General features: G+C 43.3%; 1 protein-coding gene across 6 annotated transcripts in view; it reads left to right on the top strand.

Annotated features, from left to right (window-relative positions):
* Positions 1 to 18,092: 18,092 nt before the first annotated feature.
* Positions 18,093 to 21,484, top strand: part of CLTCL1 (clathrin heavy chain like 1) — a 67,741-nt gene continuing 64,349 nt past the window's right edge. For 5 of the 6 annotated variants that reach the window (XM_060249959.1, XM_060249955.1, XM_060249958.1 and 2 more), the window contains exon 1: positions 18,200 to 18,463. In XM_060249959.1, coding sequence (XP_060105942.1) covers positions 18,422 to 18,463 — 42 coding nt within the window. In that variant the 5' untranslated portion in view covers positions 18,200 to 18,421. Of the gene's footprint in view, positions 18,464 to 21,484 lie in introns of all 6 variants that reach the window. The other variant, XM_060249954.1, reaches the window with a different exon arrangement.

Below are 21,484 nucleotides of genomic sequence, written 5' to 3'. Positions count from 1 at the left end.
TATGAGAGATTTAAACCACATTCTTTGATGTACACATGCCTAAGGGTATCCTTAAGCAGTATATTTTTGAGCCTCTGCCTTGGAGTAAAAAGGCTGTAAACAAACACAGGCATCTAATGTGCCACTCCCCCCCCACCTTCTGATAATTAATTTCATTTTGCCAGCATTCAATAGAGTAAAAGTGCTTGTGCAGCTTCTTTCAAGCAACTGCTGCTCAATTTTCATTGTACTTACGAAATGTAGATTTTTTTTTTAATTTATCAGTATTTCAAAATCTGGGCACACTCAAGAAGTCTTGAAATAACTTTCCTTGTATAATGTGACTGTGCCCCCCCCAAAACAAAGCAATAATAAGAAGTAGTGGTTCCAGTGACATGTTATCTGTTGACATACAAGCCTGGAGTTAGAAAATGAGGTTTAGACCAAAAGGCATGGTGTGGTGTGTGGGTTTTTTTTTGTTGTTTTAAAGCTTGTAATATTTTTAAATAGAGCCCCCCCCCCCCCCCCGGGGTGCCAATTTCACCAAATTTGGTCTACCTGTCCAGTCAATATTTAGGCCTTTGTTTACCCAACAAGACTGTGCACACCATGGCAAACCACTTTTGCGACTGAGTTTGTTTCAAAAGCAGTAGTCAATATGGAATTTAAGTCTGCCTTGGCATGAGTCCTTGTTGGTAACTTCAGTCACCTATTTGATGACTCTCTATCCTAGTAGTTCTAGGAAGTATTTGTGATTATGGTCACATTGTTGAAATATGCATCGTACTTCCCAGCAACTGCTTTGTAAGCAGATTCTGTAGTAAACTCGGTCTTCCTCCCTCCCTTCCCCTTACTTCTACATAATGGCCTCAGTGTTTATGTGATGGGAAAGCACAGTGTTAAAACCATCCATGCTTCATGAGAACACAATGCATAGTGGCAAATACCATCTCTCAAGTTCATGCAGTGAATCAGTATAGTAACCTCTGGTAATTGCAATAATTAATATAATTTCTGCTGTCGCAAATATCACTAGTTCTCTGCTACCAGCTGGGCGTTTCAGTGTTTCAGTTGGAAGAAGTCAGCTAGGAACCTTTACATTGATTTTTGTTTTGGCTTCTGTTTTAACCCCCTATTAGTTCCTCTGAAACTTGGCAGAAGGCTGAATGCTACAGTATCAAAACATCAGTTTCCTCCATTCTGTTACCATAGTTACTTCCTTTGTCCACCCCTCTCCATGGTCAAGGTTAAATCTCAATGACTTGCCTCCTGTAGGTTCTGCTACAATCTTAGGACGGGTATGTGTTGTCTGTCAAAGACTTGTACTTGGGAAGGATGAGGGGAGTGAGTATTTGTGTCTTTTGGAATATGCCAGTTTACCTGATTTTACTTTCTTACCATAGGAATTTCAAAATAACACTGGTGACTCTGTTGAAGTTTTCTGTACACACATCCTTTCCAGTTGCCCAGGAGAGCTATGGTGTGTCCACTGAATGTTAACCAGAGTTAGATTAGTGGGGCCTGTTTTACATGTCGATTTATGTTGTAAACCGTTAGCAGCATTCGATTAACAGTAGAAAGCAGTGCTTAAGTCCTAGAGGCACTTTTTTTTAGGAGAAGGGAGAAGAGAGAACCGGCTGGAGTTTGACTTGCAAGCCATTAAGATGCCCCTTTATTTGTTTAAGACTGTAGAAATTCAGCTTTCTTTCTGAGAATGACCAGACAAAGTTGCTCTTTAGTGTTAGTTTGTGTGTGCATGTGAAATTAGTGGGGTAGGAATTCTGTTAGACTGTGCAGTGGCAATTGCTGTAGCTTTGGATTTTTTGGTAGCATTTATGGGGGAAGGGATAAGAGCAGACGAGGAACAAGAAGCCTGCCTCCCCCACCCCCCATGTGCCACTTAAATTAAGTTTCTTTTGCCAACAGACAAGCTGAGGAAGCTACATTCTGAATGTTCTTTGCATTATAATGACATCTATACTGTGTAAAATCTCTTTCTCCCCTTTTGGAACTTTCCGTGCTTAACACTTACTGCAGAATCCTTCTTAGCTTTGTCCCATTTTCCATATTTTAACATCGGAAAGAAAATCAATACCCATCTTCCCATTCTCTCCCCCACCCCAGCTAATTAGCAACCTCAACTTGATACTTTGTCTTTTGTGTCCTATTGGCTTTCTTTGGAGTTGCTGCCCGCCTTAAGGATGTCTTGCAGGAAGAGAGCAAAGTTGTGCTTAGACAAATGCAAGTCACTGTTCACAATTTTTCAGCTTTTAGGGACTACACATTGTGCCATCTGCTGCTGCAGAAGGCAATGTAACGTGACTGGAAGAAGATACAAAACTGTTTTGTAATAACTGAATCAATTATGCAGCAAAGGTGTTTTTTATGCTGTTTTGTGAAAACCAGGAAGTTTTCTATTGTCCATCTTAAGTATGGATTCAGTTACTATTGGAGGATTAATTTGTGTACCGCTTAATATGTGCATCTTTAGAAAGCATTTTATATTCAGCTTCTGAATCATTTCTTAGGTTGGAGTAAAGACTGCTTAAAAGAGGCTCACTAGATATGTCTGGTGAGTTTTTCCCCCTTCTCAGTACATTAAATAGCTCCAGATTCAGAGAACTGTGAGGAGTGTAGAAGCCTATAACCTGAAGGGGGGGAAGAATTCTAGTATATCTATGCAGAGTACAATGTCTTCACACTTATTCCGACTGATGCCTTAAGCTTGTGTTTGGGCTGTACTACTTCATTTGGGGATTTATGTTACTGAATTTTCCTTCATAATGGGGGAGGGAATCTCTGCATAGAAAGCTAGCACATCAACAAGAAGATTATTCCAGTTTACTACATGGAGGAAATTTTTCTACAAAGATTCATTCCTGACAGACCCTGCTCCTAGTCAAAAGTGGCACACTCCGCTTTGGTTTGATGAGAAACTGGCCTTTCTAGTACTGTACATGGAATTGTTCATGCACTGTGTGGAGAAAAAACTATCAAACAGCAAAGGTTCCTTCCACACATGTGTTGCATTTGTTGCTTGCACAGGATATGTAGTCTTGATAGCTCTGCTGTTGTGTAGTTGCCATTTCCATAGACCTTGCTCAGGAAATCCAAACAAACATATACACAATCTTACTCTGTTACCAATGTGGCGAGGAGGTTGCACAGCAGCACTGCTTATCAGATAATGCCTTAGTGAGATTCTGGCAACCAAAACAATTTATCATCTGGAGTAGGTAGGTTACATTGTTAAGGTTTGGGAGTTCTAAAGTACCCTTTCCTAGCATAGTTCCAAAGGGTTAAGTTTTACAATCATTAGCTATCCCATATTCACATAGAGTTGGACCAAAACTACAGGCGATCTAATGCTCCTATATGATTGCTGCAAAGTCTGGTAGCTGTCTAGCGACAATCACTGTAGTGGTCCCTAGAGATTCACTGTTTTCTTAGTGCAGAGTTTGTAGTTGGAAGACCTACAGTTCCTCCCTACTTGAAGCAATGTCCAATAATGCAAATTTGAGCCTTTATAAAAGCCCTTGGAGCAATGATTTTGGTTTAAATGGAACAAATGTCATCTGGGTCTTGCAGTTGATCCCTTTGGGTACTCCTACTGATTTGTAGGAGGAAGCAACTGCAGTGACACTTTGGTTGCTCCGGTCTGGCTTTTCCTGGGAAAATGCATTCCACGGGTTGAACCACTGCCCAGCTCAATTACTCATAGACTGACTTCCTTTCAGTCTGAAGTTTCATGGTGAAAACATCAGTGCATTCATTCTTAGTATTTCAAAAGTGTACTTCTGCAAAATGAAGAGACCGTACTTCATAACATAGCCATTTCAGCCTTGGAAAATAGCTGACAAGTACATTCTCTGTTGATTATGAAGCCTTTTTCTCCCTGTTATTCTTAGAAGTATAAATCCTTGTGTTAGAGATGTGGAAATAACTAAAACTTCTCTCGTAAGCTAGCTTGTATCTTTGGATCAACTTCTAAGCTAACACATCTTTCTAATTGCAAGATGAGCCTGAAATACAGATTTGCCGTTGTAAACTACATTGAACATCCTTCAGACAGCTGGATGCTTAATAAAGGTGCTTGTTCGTTAAGAGTGTCAGTCTTCCTTTCTTGCTAATGCTGAGAATGCTGAAGAAATGGTTATGAAAACGGCCAGTTCTCATTGACACCAAACCTGCTGAGGCAATAAACAATGTGTGTGTTTAATTGGGAATGTTTCTTGGGTATATGGACATATGAAGCTGCCTTATACTGAAGCAGACCCTTGGTCCATCAAAGTCAGTATTGTCTACTCAGACTGGCAGTGGCTCTCCAGGGTCTCAAGCTGAGGTTTTTCACACCTATTTGCCTGGACCCTTCTTGGTGAAGCTGAGGCAATTGGCAGGCTAATCCTAGAAGGGATCTCCTATAAACAAGTTGCAAATCTCTCCCTCTCCCCCCACCCCCATGCTGGAAGGAGTTACAGTCAGGTTGTGGATGTGGGTAGCAATTGGGATGAATCACTTTTCATGTGATTTCAGTTAACTACTGGACTGTGCTCTCTAGTGGTAAGTAAATGGCAGACATTTGAGGACATCTCTATATCAGCTGTGATGTGAGGAAACATGATGTGAGCACCACTGTGAGCAATTTATTTGCACCCTGTCACCTCTCAGCCAAAGGCTTCTGAGCATCTTGTTAAAATGAATAAAATCACAGTCCCATAAATCAACTACATTACAAGATATTCAGGCACAGATGAAATGCACAGTATGTTTTGGCAATAATTTTCAAAGCAGCTGAAATCAGCCAAGGGCCAAATAGAGAAGTCTTGGCCTGTAGCTTGATTCTTGAAAAGGGGTCAGGATTCTGCCCTTACCTACAGAACTGGAATAGGTCATGAATGGCTATGATAGCTAAATGGGACTTCCATATTCTCAAGCAGTATACTTCTGAATACTACTATGGGCTGTGTTGCTTTCATGTCCTGCTTTTAGTCTTCTCAGAAAGCACCTTTCCATTGTCAGGTTACTTTCCACATCTGCTTCAGTAGGGCTCTTATCAACTTACTTGCATAGTCATCACTTATCAAGATAGTAAGTTGATGGTATATTATCCAATTGAGGCTGTTGGTAGACTGCATAGCCTTCTCCATTTGAGACACTGTGGGCCAGTGGGATCTCTCCCCTCCCTACTTGAAGCAATGTCCAATAATGCAAATTTGAGCCTATGGTCGGAAAACCTGCAGTAAAATCGCAAGATGCTTTTATAAGCTGAATCTGAAACTTACATTTTAACCTTTACTGAATAGGAACATAGCATGCCTGAAGAAATACTACCTTTTATTGCTGAAGAAATCTGCAGAGTCAGTATTTGCAAAGCTCCTAAGCCACTTTCCAAAAAAATGATTTACTTAAACCTCCAAGAATATCTGACCATGCAAAAATTACCTAGCTGATGAAGACACTATAAACATTTACTACAGTCTGGCACTCCCAGAGATAGAAATGGTTATTCTGAGTCTGTGCAAACTATATAAAAGTGTATAATCTTGCTTTCAACCTAGTGGTTCCAAAATAGCTCCAAATAATCAATCTAGTACAAATCAGATAAATTGCAATATAAATGTTTGCTGGAATATTGATTCCCAGCTAGATCTGGATCCAGGCATAATGGAGGCTTCCAGCCTTCCCTCTGGGCCAACTAACCTTCTGAGCCAACTGATAGTAGTTGGAAGCAAACGAGAAAAAAGATCCCTCAACCTGGAGAAAGGGTAAATAATGTCTGTTGCTCCCTTGGTGTGCCTGGTCTCACCAATTTGTTTCTGATGTAATCTTTGGTTTGTCCAATGTTGTTTCCCCTTTTCCTCCTTCCCCTCTTTTGTATGCCCCAAAAACCAAATAAGTCTATGATTAAACAAGCATTGGGATGAAATGGGGGACTAGTCAGCAAGGAAGCAGTTGGTACAGAAGAAAAGGCATGATGTGAAGGAGATAGTGACATGAAGCAATTAATGGCAAAGTTGTGACATGGTGTGCGTTTGCAACTCGGCAGAAATATAAACATCAAAATCAGTTTCCCTACATGTGTCTCATGCATGTCATTTCAGAGCTTTAAATAAGCATCTTAGAGAGGAACAGATGGATTCTGAAGTGTGTAAGCAAACTGACAAACACAAAGCTGGATTCTGTAGGAAATGGAGCAGAATGTGCCTGGAAAAGAACCTCAGAGAGCCCTGACCTGGATAGCTGAGGCAAGCCAGATCTCAGAAGCTTAGCAGGGCTGAACCTGGCAAGTACTTGGAAAGGAGGCCTGGGAATACCAGGAGTGGAAGGCAGAGGCAGGCTGCATCAAGCCACATCTCTGAATGTCCTCCATACCCCAGTAGGGGTCACCAGAAGTCGCCATGACTTTCAGGCATGCATGCATACATGCAAGAAAGGACTGCCTCCCAAAACAGCTTCAGAGTCAGGACTTTGTGGCAACTGTGCTTGTGAACTGGATGAGGTGGAAGATGAACATCAGTGCTACATGCATTTTGTGTGCAATATAAAACTACTTTTGGGTAATGTCTGCAATCCTCATATCTTGTTTTGAGAAAAAGAAATCCAATTTGTCTAAGTTAGTAGCAGCAAAGAGACCACTTCAAAACCAAATTCATGGTTGCTGCTCTGGGTGTTACCGAGCAAACTATCCTCGGCCTCTCTGTATCTGCTAGCAAGCCAACCAAATTCCAGAGGGGTAGCTATGACAGCTTGTTGTAGAGCTTTGTCACACTTATTAAATTTAAAATCTGAGTTCAGCATAAGCTTTTGTGGTGCATACTAAAGTTATTACAGAGGGGTTTTTTTTTTAATGCAACAGACTAACACAGTTTATCCCTCTCTAGAATGATCATCTCAGAGATTTTCCAGATCTATTGGGGCATAAGAACTGGTGTGGTGTAGCGTATAGAGGGCCAAACTAGGATTTGAAAACCCTGAAATATGATCCCCATTTTGTCATAGAAGTTTGCTAGGTGAACTGGGACTAGGGTTGCCAGGTACCCAGCAGGGTAGGGTTGCCAGATTGAGGTTGGGAAACTGCTGGGGATTTGGGCATGGAGCCTGGGGAGGACAGGGACCGCAGCAGGGTATAATGCCATAAAGTTTGTCTTCCAAAGCATCCATTTTCTCCAAAGGACCTGATGTCTGTAATCTGGAGATGAGTTGTAATTCCAGGGGATCCCCAGGTTCCACCTGGAAGGTGACATCCCTGCTTCATACAAACTCAACTAACCTATCTCACACTTAGATAGATCCAAGTATGCAGCCGTGTTGGTCTGAAGTAGTAGAACAAAATAGGAGTCAATTTCACCTTTAAGACCAACTTAGTTTTTATTCAGAACATAAGCTTTCATGTGCTCCAAGCACACGTCGTCAGATGAGGAATCCGGCACCGTGAGCAGAACCACACATAGCTGGTAGGCAATGGCTCAGAATGTAAAAAGATACAGATTTAAGATCCTATCTCACACGGTCATTGGGGAGAACAATGTAGCCATTTGGGAGAAGGTGGGTATAAATTAAGTTGTTAAAAAGGAAAAAAAAAAAAAGCTTCGAAGGCCACTTCCTCAGATGCACTTTGCCGACTCAGTATAAAGTTAGAGTCCAGTGGCACCTTTAAGACCAACAAAGGTTTTGTCAAGAGATAAGCTTTCATGTGCACGCACACTTCTTCAGATAACTTGAAATAGAAGAAAACCATTCAGTCTTATTTATTTTTATTTGATTTGATTTATACCCCGCCCTCCCCGCCGAAGCAGGCTCAGACTTCTAGACAGAGGCTGAGCAGCAGATTAGCATATAACGTAATGAAGATATTTTGAGACAAAACAGGAATAATGTTATGTGCATAGGGTCAACAGCTGAATGGATTTAATTAAGGGGGAACAATGGTTGAAGCAAAGCAGACTCAGGCCCCTGAAAGCTTTTGTCACAGTAAAACAGAATCCTGTGGCATCTTAGACTTACACAGTTTTGTTCCAACATAATCTTTTGTGGACTAAAGCCTGCTGCTTTAAATCCTAGTACCATGAGCTATAGCCATTGGCCACTTAGTCCAGGAGAATTTATACTGGAATAAAATACTGCTACTCTGTAAAACGTCACAAGCCTGTGATTGAATTTTGCTACAACTAACACAGACAGGGGTTTTTTGGAATAAAAAGCCCAGCAGGAACTTATTTGCATATTAGGCCACACCCCCTAACATCACCATTGTTTCACACTGGGCTCTTTTGTAGAAAAAGCCCAGCAGGTATTCATTTGCATATTAGGCCACACACCCTGACACCAAGCCAGCTGGAACTGTGTTCCTGTGCATTCCAGTTGGGGGGGGGGGGAAGCCCTGAACACAGCTAAACTTCTGGAATTGTTGCCACAATAAGTCTGTTATATTATTCTGTCATGGCTGAATCTTGACTCTAGCTGAGAGATCCCCTCTTCATAGCAATGAGCTACCATTGGACATGTTGGAGGGGAAAGAGGCAATAGCCACTTCTCTACTAAGCTTTAATTCACTTTCAGCTAACAGTTCTTTGCCTCCTGGCTATCAACTGCTATCAGAGTGAGAGGATGAAGGGTAGTAGCCAGGTACCCCTTTATTATGTCCGGCAGCAACTCTAGATGAGAATTCTTCCGTTCTGCTACTACAATTGCTGCAACCAGATAAAGAAAAGGAAGCAGCCTCCTGTTGATAGAAACATCACTAACATTAGATTTCAATTTATATTTTTTGTTTTTACTTACTCCAGACTGCTTTGGAAGCCAGTATTTTGAGTTGAAAACTAGGCTGCAATAAAATAAAACAAAACAAAATTGCAGTGTTCTAACTATGTGTCTTCACTATCCCCCTCTCCCAGTTAATTAGCTTCAAAGAATCTGATGACTGATGTTGAAAACTATGGACAGATCTAAGAGGATTAACAGGGTCATACTCTTCACCCACCCTCCCCCTTTCCAGACACAAGTAATTCGCCAAAGGTGCTAAAGCAATTCAAGTCCTCCAAATCCTGACTGAAATGGGTCCTGAAGATCAAGATATGAATGGCTACCATTGTCTTTATGCCTTATTAAAAAAACCAAAAGAGCTAGGTGTGACTGTAGAGTGGTGGTTATTAACCCTGCAATGCTGGGTAGAGCTATTTCAGATTGTTTAGAATATAGTAGTTTCAGGGCTTTTTTTGAGCAGGAATGCACAGGAACGCAGCTCCAGTTGCTTTGGTGGCAGGGGATGTGGCCTAATATGCAAATGAGTTCCTGCTGGACTTTTGTCTTTTAAAAACCCTTTGTGAAACAATGATTATGTCAGGGGTGTAGCCTAATATGCAGATGAGTTCCTGCTGGACTTTTTCTTCAAAAAAAGCCCTGAATAGTTCAAACTCCTGCACACACATTTCAATGGCAAAAATGTGATTTTTGTTTGCAACTCCCCTATTCTCATACTGGATATTGCTCCGCAAGTCCCAGACCCACTCCATTACACAAAGCTGATAACTCTATTCAGTTTTATTTTGTATTCACTTCCTCCACAATAGCCTGCCCTGCATGGGTTTAAAAGTCAAGATAGTGTTTGCCCTCTTGTTTAAAGGTATCTTCCAGAAGCACACAATATGTCAGTTCAAAATATATCTCAGCAACTCTAGTGTGGGAAATGCTAGGCTGTGTGTTTTATGGCCATATGATGATGGAGTGTTCCTGTGAAGGGATGTGTGATTGACCCTAAAAAGCATCCTAAACGATGCCTCACCCTTTCTCTGGCCCCAGCAGAGGGAAAAGACAAATGGAAATCAAACATCATGGTTGGAACCCTGGGATCAGTTCCACTAGGGTGGTGCTTTCCTCCAATGCACCTCCGCCTGATGCAAAATACACTCTTGTGTCAGTGGAAGGCTCCTTTGCACCAGAAGAAAGCATACTGCTAGGGGAATGTGTCCACAGGATCTAGCTCTGTGCATTCTGGCCCTTACTGTTCATATGTTCATACGGATAAACTCTAGGGTCCAGAAGAAAGCTCTTCTCTGCTCAGAAACCTGATTTCTACCGTCGTGTGTGTGTATGTGAACTCTCTAACCATGTCTGAACAAGGCATTATTCTAGAGCAAAAAAGGTGGTGGAGGAAAGTGCCATCAGATTGTGGCCAATTTATGGCAACCCCATAAGGGTTTAAAGGCAAGAGACATTCAAAGGTGTTTTGCCATTGCCTGGCTCTGCATAGCAACCCTGGACTTTGTTGGTGGTCTCCAGGGCTTTTTTTGAGCAGGAACGCACAGGAACATAGTTCTGGCTGGTTTGGTGTCAGGCCTGATATGCAGGCTTCAGATTCAGCGGGAGCTCACAGGAGCACAGCTCCTAAACTTTTCTGAGAGTTCCAGCTCTTCCTTCCCACCTTGTCCATTGAATAGTAGGTACAGCTGCATAACAATCCCTGGATGAGCTCCACCACCTATTTTTCTACAAAACGACCCTGCTAATATGCACATGAGTTACTGATGGAACTTTTCAACAGAAAAGCCCTGTGTAAAACAATGGTGACATCAGGGGGTGTGACCTAATATGCAAATAACTCCCCGCTGAGCTTTTTCTACACAAAAAGGCCCTGGTGGTCTCCCATCCAAGTACTATCCAGAACTCAGCTTACCAGAACTGACAAGATCAGGCTAGCCTGGGCCATGCATTTCAGGGCAAAAATAGGAATGATGATTTGTCAGGAATGGGTAACAAAGCACAGGAACTATTTGTGGTAAAAGGCGGGGGGGACCAGCTGCAATGTAGGTGACTGTCAGGGATGTGTTCTTTGCATCTCTCCATTTTAGGAACCTGATGCTAACTGATAAACACAATTAATGCAAGTATCTAATTAGGCCTCTTTTGTTAAGACTTGCTGGTAGCAAATGCACCTTGCAATCGTTGCCTAAAAGTTCACACAATGCAGTATGCTTCCATGGCCTTTTCAAACTGCAAGCCACAAATCATCCCTTTGCTTCAAAAGTCCATTGAAATCCAGGGAAGCCTGTGGCTTGTACAATGCCAACCAAGTTTGGAACTGTGTCATTCTAGAAACCTCACAACTAGACTAAATTATATGCCAAGAGGAACCTCTACCAAGATCCTGGTCAGCCTCCTGCCAAGGGCTCGTCTTCTCCCTGATGTTTTTCATATTATACACACTCATTTTAGTATAGCTGAGAGGAAAGCTTAAATTATTGGCATCTTTGTTACCCATCAAACGAATACCACTGAAATCAGTCCTTTAAAAGAAATGAGCAGGGCAATGCACAAACACTTGAGGTTACCTTTTAAGGCAGAGGTCCCCAACCCCCGGGCCGTGGACCAGTACCGGTCCGTGGCCTGTTAGCAACCGGGCCGTGAGTTGTATAATTATTTCATTATATATTAAAATGCAGTAATAATAATAATAATAAGATGACAACATTGGATTTAGATCCTGCCCTCCACTCCAAATTTCAGAGTCTCAGAGCGGCTCACAATCTCCTTTACCTTCCTCTCCCTGTGAGGTGGGTGGGGCTGAGACAGCTTTCCCCAGAAGCTGCCCTTTCAAGGACAACTCCTGCAATAGCTATGGCTGACCCAAGGCCATTCCAGCAGCTGCAAGAGGAGGAGTGGGAAATCAAACCTGGTTCTCTCCATGCACTTCACCACCACACCAAACTAATATAAATAAAGTGCACAATGGTATTATCCCAAAACCTTTCCCCCCCGCTTGGTCTGTGGAAAAATTGTCTGTCACAAAACTGGTCCCTAGTGCCAAAAAGGTTGGGGACTGCTGCTTTAAGGCACAGAACTATAAACCATTACATTCAGGTGTCATGATCAGGCGTGACTTGATCAAACTCTGGTTAATTGTGGCATCTAAATTCAGATGCCCTGGCAAACCAGAGTTGTTTATTGGCACCCAACTGATCCCTACTCAGCCTTGGAACTATGAGCAGAGTCCCAAACACACAGTTTCTTTCAAAATGCAACAAAATATCACACAATATTAAACAAGATTGGGGGTTCCTCAGAAAGTCTTATTCAGACTTCAGTATAAAATGATGTTTAAGTAGACAATTAATGGGTATACAGAAGATTTTCAGGTTGTACCCAAGACTACCAGAATGAAAACACATTGGCATCTCTCCCTTGGAGACAGCAACAGTAGTTTCTGTGGGTTTTTTAAATGCCATTTTGCTTGGTTTTAAGTAACTAACGACAAGCTCCTGCACTTTCTCGCTCCCTTTTGTTATCTTGTCCATTTATTTGTCTATGACAAATAGCCTGTGTGATAGACTGCATGTTGGATGATTACCAATGTGTAATTATCTAGACTACCATACACCTATGCACTGCTCATGGGGCAACTGTGGCGTCATCTTCTGTTAAAAGCATTACAATTTGTGTATTACTTTAAAAATATATATGCATCATGTAAGTGTGCGAGGGAAGTGAGTTCAGTAAAACAATAGGCATGTTTACACAACAAACCAAGATGTTGGTTTTTACCAGTTGGGCTGCCTTGGAATCTCCCAGTGGGCTCTGGGGTTGGTAGTTTTGCTGCTTAGAACTGCCAAAAATAAAAGATGTGTAATACCACTTTATCACCTCCAACCAAAACATCATAGAACAGTGTGCAAACTTTCAACTTCCACAAAACTCTTTGTTAGGCTGGCCGTTGATTTAAGAGGGGGTGGAGTCAAGAAAGCTCCACCTTAGTTTCCAATTTCTAGATTCCCTCACATAATTGTAATTAATAGCAGCTGGGCCAAGGGGATGCACTAGATTTATTTAAGCTTGCTATGTAGATATGCCTTATATTCCAAAATGTAACAAATCCTACAGCTTCTCTCTACTTACTAATGTTGCCCTGACATGGGCGGACTAGGCTAGCCCAATCCCATCAGACCCTGAGAGCCAGTTTTGTGTAGTGGCTAAGAGTGGCAGACTGTAATCTGGAGAAGCAGGTATAATTCCCGACTCCTTCACATGCAGCCAGCTGGGTGACTTTAGGTCAGTTTATAATTCTCTCAGAGCTGTTGTGTCAAGATCAGTCCTCAAAAGGGCTCTCTCAGTTCCAACTACCTCAAATGGTGTCTGTTGTTGAGAGAGGAAGGGGATGAGATTGTAAGCGACTCTGAGATTCCAAGTGAAGTATAAATCCAGCTCTTCTAGGAAGTCTAAGGGGTGGCTTTGGTTAGTACTTGGAGGGGAGACCACCAATAAAGTCCAGGATTGCTGCACAGAGGCAGGCAATGGCAAACCACCTCTGGTCATCGCTTGCCTTGAAGCCCCATAAGGGGTTGCCGTAACTCTGCTGTGACTTAATGCATTTTCACCAAAGTACTGGTACAAACAAAGAAACAGCTTTTGCAATTAGAGCTGCTTGTTGCCACATGTCATTCCCCATCTCCACCCATTAAAGGGATTTCCCTCCCCCCCTTTTCCAGACTGCATGGAGAAGTGGTACAATTGTCATTACCTATCCTTTGCACAGGTGTAAGGGGGGGGGAGGAAAGAATGGATGGGGGCTGGCAGGTAACAGAGAAAGGGGTATTTGTGGATATGGTTTCTATCTCACCTGCTGCTGCTGTGGTGGGGGGCATGTTTTCTTCCTACCTAGACACAGCCTGGTTCACTCATAGGGTACCAAATTGTTAGGTTGCTTTAGCACCCAAACTAATCTTTGGTACATTCATAGTTCAACATTTCCATAGTTCAACACTTCAGTACATCCATAGTTTAACACCACCTTTTAACAAATATGGTTGCCAACCTCCAGGTGAGGCCTGGAGATATCCCGCTTTTACAACTGATCTCCATCTGGCAGAGATCAGCTCCCCTGGAGAAAATGGCTTCTTTGAAGGGTGGACTCTATGGCATCACACCATGCTGAGGCTCCTCCCCTCCCCAAACCCTGCCCTCTCCTAGATCTAAAGTTTCCAAGTATTTTCCCTGACCTGGCAACCCTAAATAGTTAACAGGGGGAAAAATTAGCAATCACTGAGGCATTTGAGTAGCTCCCCTCCCCCATCTTATAGATGTTGCCATCCTAGTTTTCATAGCTAAGTTAGGTCAGATATTTCAAAACAGACCCATATGTTACTGCATGGGTTCCCACAAACTCCTGAGAAGCATTCACAGGGCTAGCTTAGGACATGCTGAGGACTGGGAAGGGTAAAGTTTGGGGTGGATGTGATATAATTTTTGCCTAGGGATGCCAGCTTCAGGTTGGGAAATACCTGGAGATTTGGGGGTGGAGTCTGGAGATGGTGGGGTTTGGGAGGGACCTCAGCATGGTACAAGGTCATGGAGTCCACCCTCCAAAGCAGCTATTTTATCCTGGGGAATTTATCTCTGTAATTTGGATGTAAAGGTGGGAAATCACCAGGCCCCACCTGGAGGTTGGCAACTTTAATTTTGCCCCTAGAAATTCCTAGCTCATCACTATGTGGAAGCCATTTTTTTCTCTTCTTCCTCAATTTCTTAGAGACAGGGATTTTGGGCAGTGGGTGAGTAAATGGGATGCTTATTCTAGGCCCAATACAAGGTGTTAGTACTGATCTTTAAAGCCCTATATAGCTTGGAACTAATATATCTTAAGGACTGTCTACTCCAATATGAACATAGTTGAACATCATGGTCATCTTCAGAAGCCTTGCTTTGGGTTAGAATTGCCAATCAGGTGGGAGCTAGAGATCAGTTTCCCGTGGCAGTGGACTATGGCAGGGGTGGCCAACAGTAGCTCTCCAGATGTTTTTTTGCCTACAACTCCCATCAGCCATTGGGAGTTGTAGGCAAAAAACATCTGGAGAGCTACCAATGGCACCCCTGGACTATGGCATTATACCCTGCTGCTGAGGTCTCTCCTCTTCCCACACCCTCATCTCCCCAAACTATATCCCTAAATCTCCAGGTATTTCCCTAGCAGGCATTGGCAACTCCAGTGGGTGCTCCTATTGTCTCAGGTGAGACAGGTGGAAACTTAAAGAAAGAGCCTTCTTAGTTGTGATGCCACAGTTATGGAATACCTTCTCCAAGGAGATTCATCTGTCCCCCTTGATTATTATCTTCCACCAGCAGGTGAACATTTTTTTGTTCTGTTTGACATTGCCTTATTGATTCACCTTTCTGTTTAATAATAATAATAACTTATTTATATCCCGCCCTCCCCGCCGAGGCAGGGTCAGGGTGGCTCTTCTTTATGCTTTTCTTTGTTGTTTTATATATAAATTGGTTTTTAATATTTTAATATGTTCACAACTTTGAGGGCCCAAATTGGGTAGAAACAGGGCCGGCCCTAGACTGTCTGGCACCCTAGACAAGGCTAACTTCTGCCCCCCCTGCACAGATAACATCACCAAGTCACATGGGGTGGTGCCCAGTTGGGCACCCCCAGAAGGCCAGAACCCTAGGCAATCGCCTATTTTGCTGAGTGGCAGGGCCAGCCCCGGGTAGAAAGGTAGCATCAGGGCTTTCTTTCTTTCTTTCTTTCTTTCTTTCTTTCTTTCTTTCTTTCTTTCTTTCTTTCTTTCTTTCTTTCTTTCTTTCTTTCTTTCTTTCTTTCTTCAATAGCAGGAACGCAGCCCCAATTGGCTTGGTGTCAGGGGATGTGGCCTAATATGCAAATGAGTTCCTGCTGGGCTTTCTCTTTAAAAAATCTGTGTGGAAAATGGTGATGTCAGGGTGTGTGGCCTAATATGCAAATGAGTTCCTGCTTAGCTTTTTCTACAAAATAAGCCCTGGGTAGCATAAACATATTTTAAAGAAACATATAAATTGTCCCAATGTTGTTAAACTTGACATTTAGCAAAGGTGCTTATACACACACACACAAACACACACATATACATACAGAGAGAGATAGAGAGTGACTCTTTATAGTCTGTGGCCCTAAACTGTAGCTTACTTTGTGAATAAATTAAGATTTGAACACACACAAAGAGACTTCATGGCCCCTGAAGTCCCTAATATAACAGGATTAACTCACTGCTGTACTATCATGGCATGAGATGACTAAGCAGGGAAGCATGATGGAACTTTGCAGCTTGATCCCCTTTACCCAGAACTAAATCACATTAAGTTTAATGGAATTTACTGCCAGGTAAGCGTCCATAGGTATGCAGCCTTACTGGTTTTGAAGCACTGCTGTTCCCCTCCTTGTCAGTGTGGTTAAGGAAGAAGGCATATATACACCTGGAATGTGCAGATATGCACTTTGCATGCAAAAGGTTCCTGGTTCAATCTCCGACATCTGAGGTAGCAGAGCTACAAAAAATCTCTGCTTAAGGAAAACCTTGAGAGCCATTGCCAGTCAAGATTAGGCACTGCTGGGTTAGCTAGACCACTGGCAGGATTTATTACAAGGCAGCTGCATGTGTTTGCTTTGGGCGTGCATACCTGAGATCACCTAGCACAAATAAGTTAACACAGGCCAATGCTAATACAATACATTTTGATTTCCCCAGATCAGCACGACTACACAGTGAAAGGAGCTCTGTGCTCTAAAGATGTGAGGGGGTGGTGGCCAAATTAATCTGTCACTGCAGCAAAAAACAACAGAGACTTGTGGCACCATAAAGAGCAACAGATTGACTGCGGCATCGACTTCCACGGAGTCTGCTGTTTACATTAAACATGAACCCGTTGGTGCAAGGAGATGCTATGTGGTAGAGCAGAAGGTCCTAGATTCATTCCCAGTAAAAAAGATCTCATGGCAGTGGTTTTGGGAAAGGACCTTTTTCCTGCCTAAGACTGTGGAGGGCTTACAGTTCAGTCAGATCAAAGTTTGAGTTCAGCAGCACTTTTAAGACCAACAAAGAGGTATGAAGAAGTGTTTGTGCACACAAAAGGTTTTACTTTTAATAAAACTTGGTTCATCTTAGGTGCCACTGGACTCAAGCTTTGTTCTGCTGCTTCAGAGCAACACAGCTACCCACCTGAATCTATGTTCAGTCAGATGTGTCCTGAGGAACAGCCACTACCAAAATCTGACACAGTGCATATCTGCTCATAAGTAAGTCCTACAGATCATAATGACATTTACTCCCAAGTAAGCACATATCAGATTGTAGCTGTTAAGGTGCTACAAGACTGTTTTGTTTCTGAATTCTGATGCATTTTTATACTATTCTTCCTCCAAGGCTTTCAGGACAGCATATGTGGAGTATGCCTTCTCTTTCACTCGGTCCTCACAACAACCCTGTGAAGGAGGATGAGCTGAGAATGAATGACAGGTCTCATATGCTGAGAGGCAATTTGAACCCAGGTGTCCCCACTCTTCACACAACCCCGGCAGTCTGCACATCTTTGCATGCTCTATGACAGAGCAACATGCTTCATTCTTCCACAACTTGACTTCTTACACTTCACAGAACATTTTCAATGTGCGACAGAGCTACTGATGTTTTTAAAAAGCACCAACTAATAAAAAGGCGGGTCTCTGATAAGGTTGCCAACTGCCTGAAGAAAAAAACCGTCTCGGCCCCAAAGAGGCTTGATGGAATGCTCCTTACCAGGTGATGTTGTTTATCTCCACGCTGAGAAAAGCGTCACCAGCCATTAAAGCTGTTTTATAAGGACATATTTTTCTCCAGGCTTGTTGGCAGCTTCTGACCCAAGAAGCTTAAAGTACATTGTGTTATTGAAGGGAAGCGCACACTGGAGAAAAGTATTATAACATCAGCGTTGCAAATACTTATTTCATCTGTCAGAAAGCGTAACAAGCCAAAACCACCTCCCCAGTTTACGAGACCTCCAGCCGTGGAGCGAAGGATGAGAACTTTGAGGGGAAAGGGGGGGGGGGGGGTCCGCGCTCAAAAGTCACATGACCCCGTGTGGCAGGACCAGATACCCGCTCCCGCAGCGGACGAACACACAAGTGTTTTTCAATCTTCCTCAGCAGTAGCTCGAGGGGGAACAAACCGGGAGAGATGCTGTCCCAGCCAGCCGTCTCTCTATCAAATCTCCTTGCGAAAGAAACAAAGAGTGCATCTGTGCGTGGGAAATATCTGAAGAATAGAGTTTTAACATTTAAAAAAAAAAATGACTTGGCCAGGGAGTATTTCTTAGAAGACCCTGCCTCCTTTTTTTTTTTTTTATCCCCGTCTGAGGGGCGGAGTGATCTCCACCGTAGAGTGATGGGGTCCGGGAGATGAGACAGAAAAGGGAGCCGGCGCCGATGGAGCAGAAGCCCTGAGAGAGGGAGGGGGGAACCTTCGCGCTTGCGCAGTCCCGACTCTGCTTGCCAACCACCACCCCCTCCCCTTGCGCGCTCGTGTGAGGGGGGCACAGCGGCGGCTCCCTTTCTGCTGCCAGCCCCTCAGCGCTCCCCCCTATCTTTGACACCCACCCTTGTCCCCTTATTCCTCTCTTTGTGCCCCTCGCCCAAGAAGAGGGCTCCTGGGTCTCAGCCATGGCTCAGATACTCCCTATAAGATTCCAGGAGCATTTTCAGGTGAGCAGCTGCTGGGGGGGGGGAGGGGAGGGGCTGTGGGAGGGGGTTTCTGGCGAAAAGCTGGGGGTGCGGTGGGGTGGGGGCGCCCCCTTTGTAATATCTCCCCTCCACCTCATTTCATCGTGGAGTGGTGAATGGATTGGGGAAAGCGGCTGCGGCCTACCGTGGGGAGGGGTTGGCTTCCCCCATTTGAGGAAGGGAACGTGTGTGGTGCGTATTGAGGCGTAAGACCCCAAATCCCCCTTCCCACACACGGGCAATATGAGGACAGTGGGGGAAGGGAGGTGGGGGTTAAATTGGGGAAAGGTTGAGAGAGAGAAGCTCCTTTTTCTGTATATGTGTTGGGGAGGATTCCCCTCTATATATTTTGTGTGTGGGATGGAGGTTTTTCTCTCCAGCTTTTCTTCTGTTTCCTTTCCTCAAGGATGAAGGAATAAAATTTGGTTTCTCATTGAACACTGAGGGGGGGGGGTTCTGTCCCCCCTCTGCATCCCCCGCCTTATGTTAGTTTCCATCACCCCCGAAATGCGCACAGTTGATTATTTCGGATAAACTCTTTATTTCTATGTGTGTGGGGGGAAAGATCTAACTCTTGCTGCGCCTGATCCAGGAATTGGGTGTCTTTTCTCCCTCTTCTTTTTGCGCTTTACCAAGGGCTTCCGACTTTGGATTGCTGCCTTTGCGGGTATTTGTGCAGAGTCACTGGCCCCTTGAATGAATGACTGACTCTCCTCCTCCTCTTTTTTGTATGTGTGTGGAGTGGAGAGGCAGGCTTTGAGCTCTCTGGCTGCATTACCACACTGTAAGAAATACGGGGTGCAGTGAAGGACACGTTCAGAACATAATTGCAGGGATTGGGTGGCTACTGCTCACAGCTTTGCCCTTAGAGATGTTTTCAACGGTCAGCAGCCTCTAAAGCTCCCTAGGTTTTGGGAACCTCTCAAACCCTGCAGATTGAACTACAGACTGAGAATTGTTTAGGCAGGAGTGGACAGATTTGGTCTGAAACTTGCAGATCTCTTGCTTGCCTTCCTTTTTTTGTTATTTCTGCCCCTCTGGCAAAAGTCTTTGGTAGTACTAACAAGCTATAAGGGCTGGGGCCCATTACCGAGGCTTCATCCTGCCTAAGATAACGGTGAATCGCAGTGTAAATTGTAACTTGCCAGAAGAGCTTTGAAAAGGGGTGGGAAGCAATGCCTGCAGATTGGGTTTAGAGAGATTGTTGGCTTTAAAAGGGCGGTTTAAAGCAGGAATTGAAGGAATTCTATAAATGAATGAGACGACAGGAAGTTGACTTGGCAAGTATTCTAAGCTCTGCACCTCCCTTTCTGTGTCGGAGGCCTCCATCTCCAAATGTGAAGTGCCTGATGTCACCATGTGTTTTGTTTCCTGTTCGGTGTTGGAATGTTTACATCTTTTTATGGCTGCATTTAAATAGTTTAACTTCTCCTAGCTCGTTATATGAAGGGTCTGCAGTGTGAGCATGCTCAGCTTGCATTACAAACCTAGTTCTTCAGAAGTCTGGCTTGTGATTGCTGGATGACTGCAAAAAAGGATACATTAATTGGTATCTTCTGGTGGGGAAAAGTAGAATGGCGTTCCTGCCCTTGACTAGGACTGTATTAATCAATTTCAGCGGTGTATGTACTCCAGCTAAGTTAAGGCTCATACTAGAAGCCTCTTGCCCATTTTAGTGAACCTTTCAGTTGATTGGCAAACCATATGAAGGTGACACTGTTTTAAAAACTTTTTAAAAACCTTCCAGGTTGTGCTTTGTATTCTCCCTCAGCCTCTGGGTTCTCTTAGTTTCTCTTGTCTCTCCACCTCTTCCAGTCCTTGATCTGTCCCTGCATAAGGATTAGGCACTCCCCAAATTGACAACCTTCTGTTGTAAAAGCTGGACTGTGAATTTATTTCATTGATAAATTGCACACTCTGAACATCACATTAGTTCAGCCAATGATTGTCCGAGGTTTCATTTCTATGAGGGCAATTCAGTATAGATTGTAGAAGTGTAACTATTAAATTTGATTGTTTAAACTCAATGCTTATTGTCCTAACTTAGTGTGACTAGAGTATAAATGTAGGGCGACAGAACTTAATGCTATAGAAAGTCAACAGTATGAATTATATACAGGACTTGTCTCAGTTCCTGTACAGCTTGAAAGGATTTAAAGTGGAAGTCTACCTTGGATTTTTGAGGAGTAGGGAAGGATACAGAAGAAGTGTCCCCTAATGTTCTATATCTAAGGGGATAATAAAGGAAATTTTGTCTCTGAACCACTATACTAAATTGAGTGTTGTTCCAACTATTTTCCAGAAAGGGCCAGTGTGGTATAGTGATTAGTGGATTACTATCTGGGAGATAGTAATCCCACTCTGCCATGGAAGCTTGCTGAGTGACCTTGGGCCAATCACACACTCTCAGCCTAGTCTACCTTATAGGGTTGTTGTGGGGCTAAAATGGAGAAGAGTGGAAAAATGTAAGCTGCTTTGGGTCCCTGTTGGGGAGAAAGGTGAAACATAAATGATGTAAATAAGTAGGGAACTGACCATGTTTGGCTATACCTTGAACTGATAAAACCAACTTGATAGCCAGCTGTATATACGTATACTGTGTTAATATAGCGGTCATTTCTGAAGAACTCTTGTTGTTAGATGGTGACTTTCCTATGGAGCTGTTGTTTTACTATTAAAACTGGAAATAATATTAAACTGTTGAGACTGAACAGCTATTTCTGGCATTTGAGCCGTTGTTCATGAGGCTGTGAAGCAGTTAACAAGAGCCATAAAACAGCAGAGAAGGGATAGAATGAGAAGAACTTGAGAGTGTCAGTAAAATACCAGAGTTATGCTGCAAAAGATTCTTGTTTTAAGGAGCAATATTTAAATAGGTGGTTTCTTGCTGTGGTAGACTGTCTATGAAGTGTCTGTTCTCTTAGCCAGATGTGGATACAAGAGGAAAACCAAAACCATGAGTGGGATGCTACATAGTGGGCCGTGTCAACTCTGTTTTGCTGA

Source organism: Heteronotia binoei, chromosome 11 (assembly GCF_032191835.1).
Source record: "Heteronotia binoei isolate CCM8104 ecotype False Entrance Well chromosome 11, APGP_CSIRO_Hbin_v1, whole genome shotgun sequence".
Classification (NCBI taxonomy): domain Eukaryota; kingdom Metazoa; phylum Chordata; class Lepidosauria; order Squamata; family Gekkonidae; genus Heteronotia; species Heteronotia binoei.
This window is presented reverse-complemented; position numbering and strand designations above follow the sequence as displayed.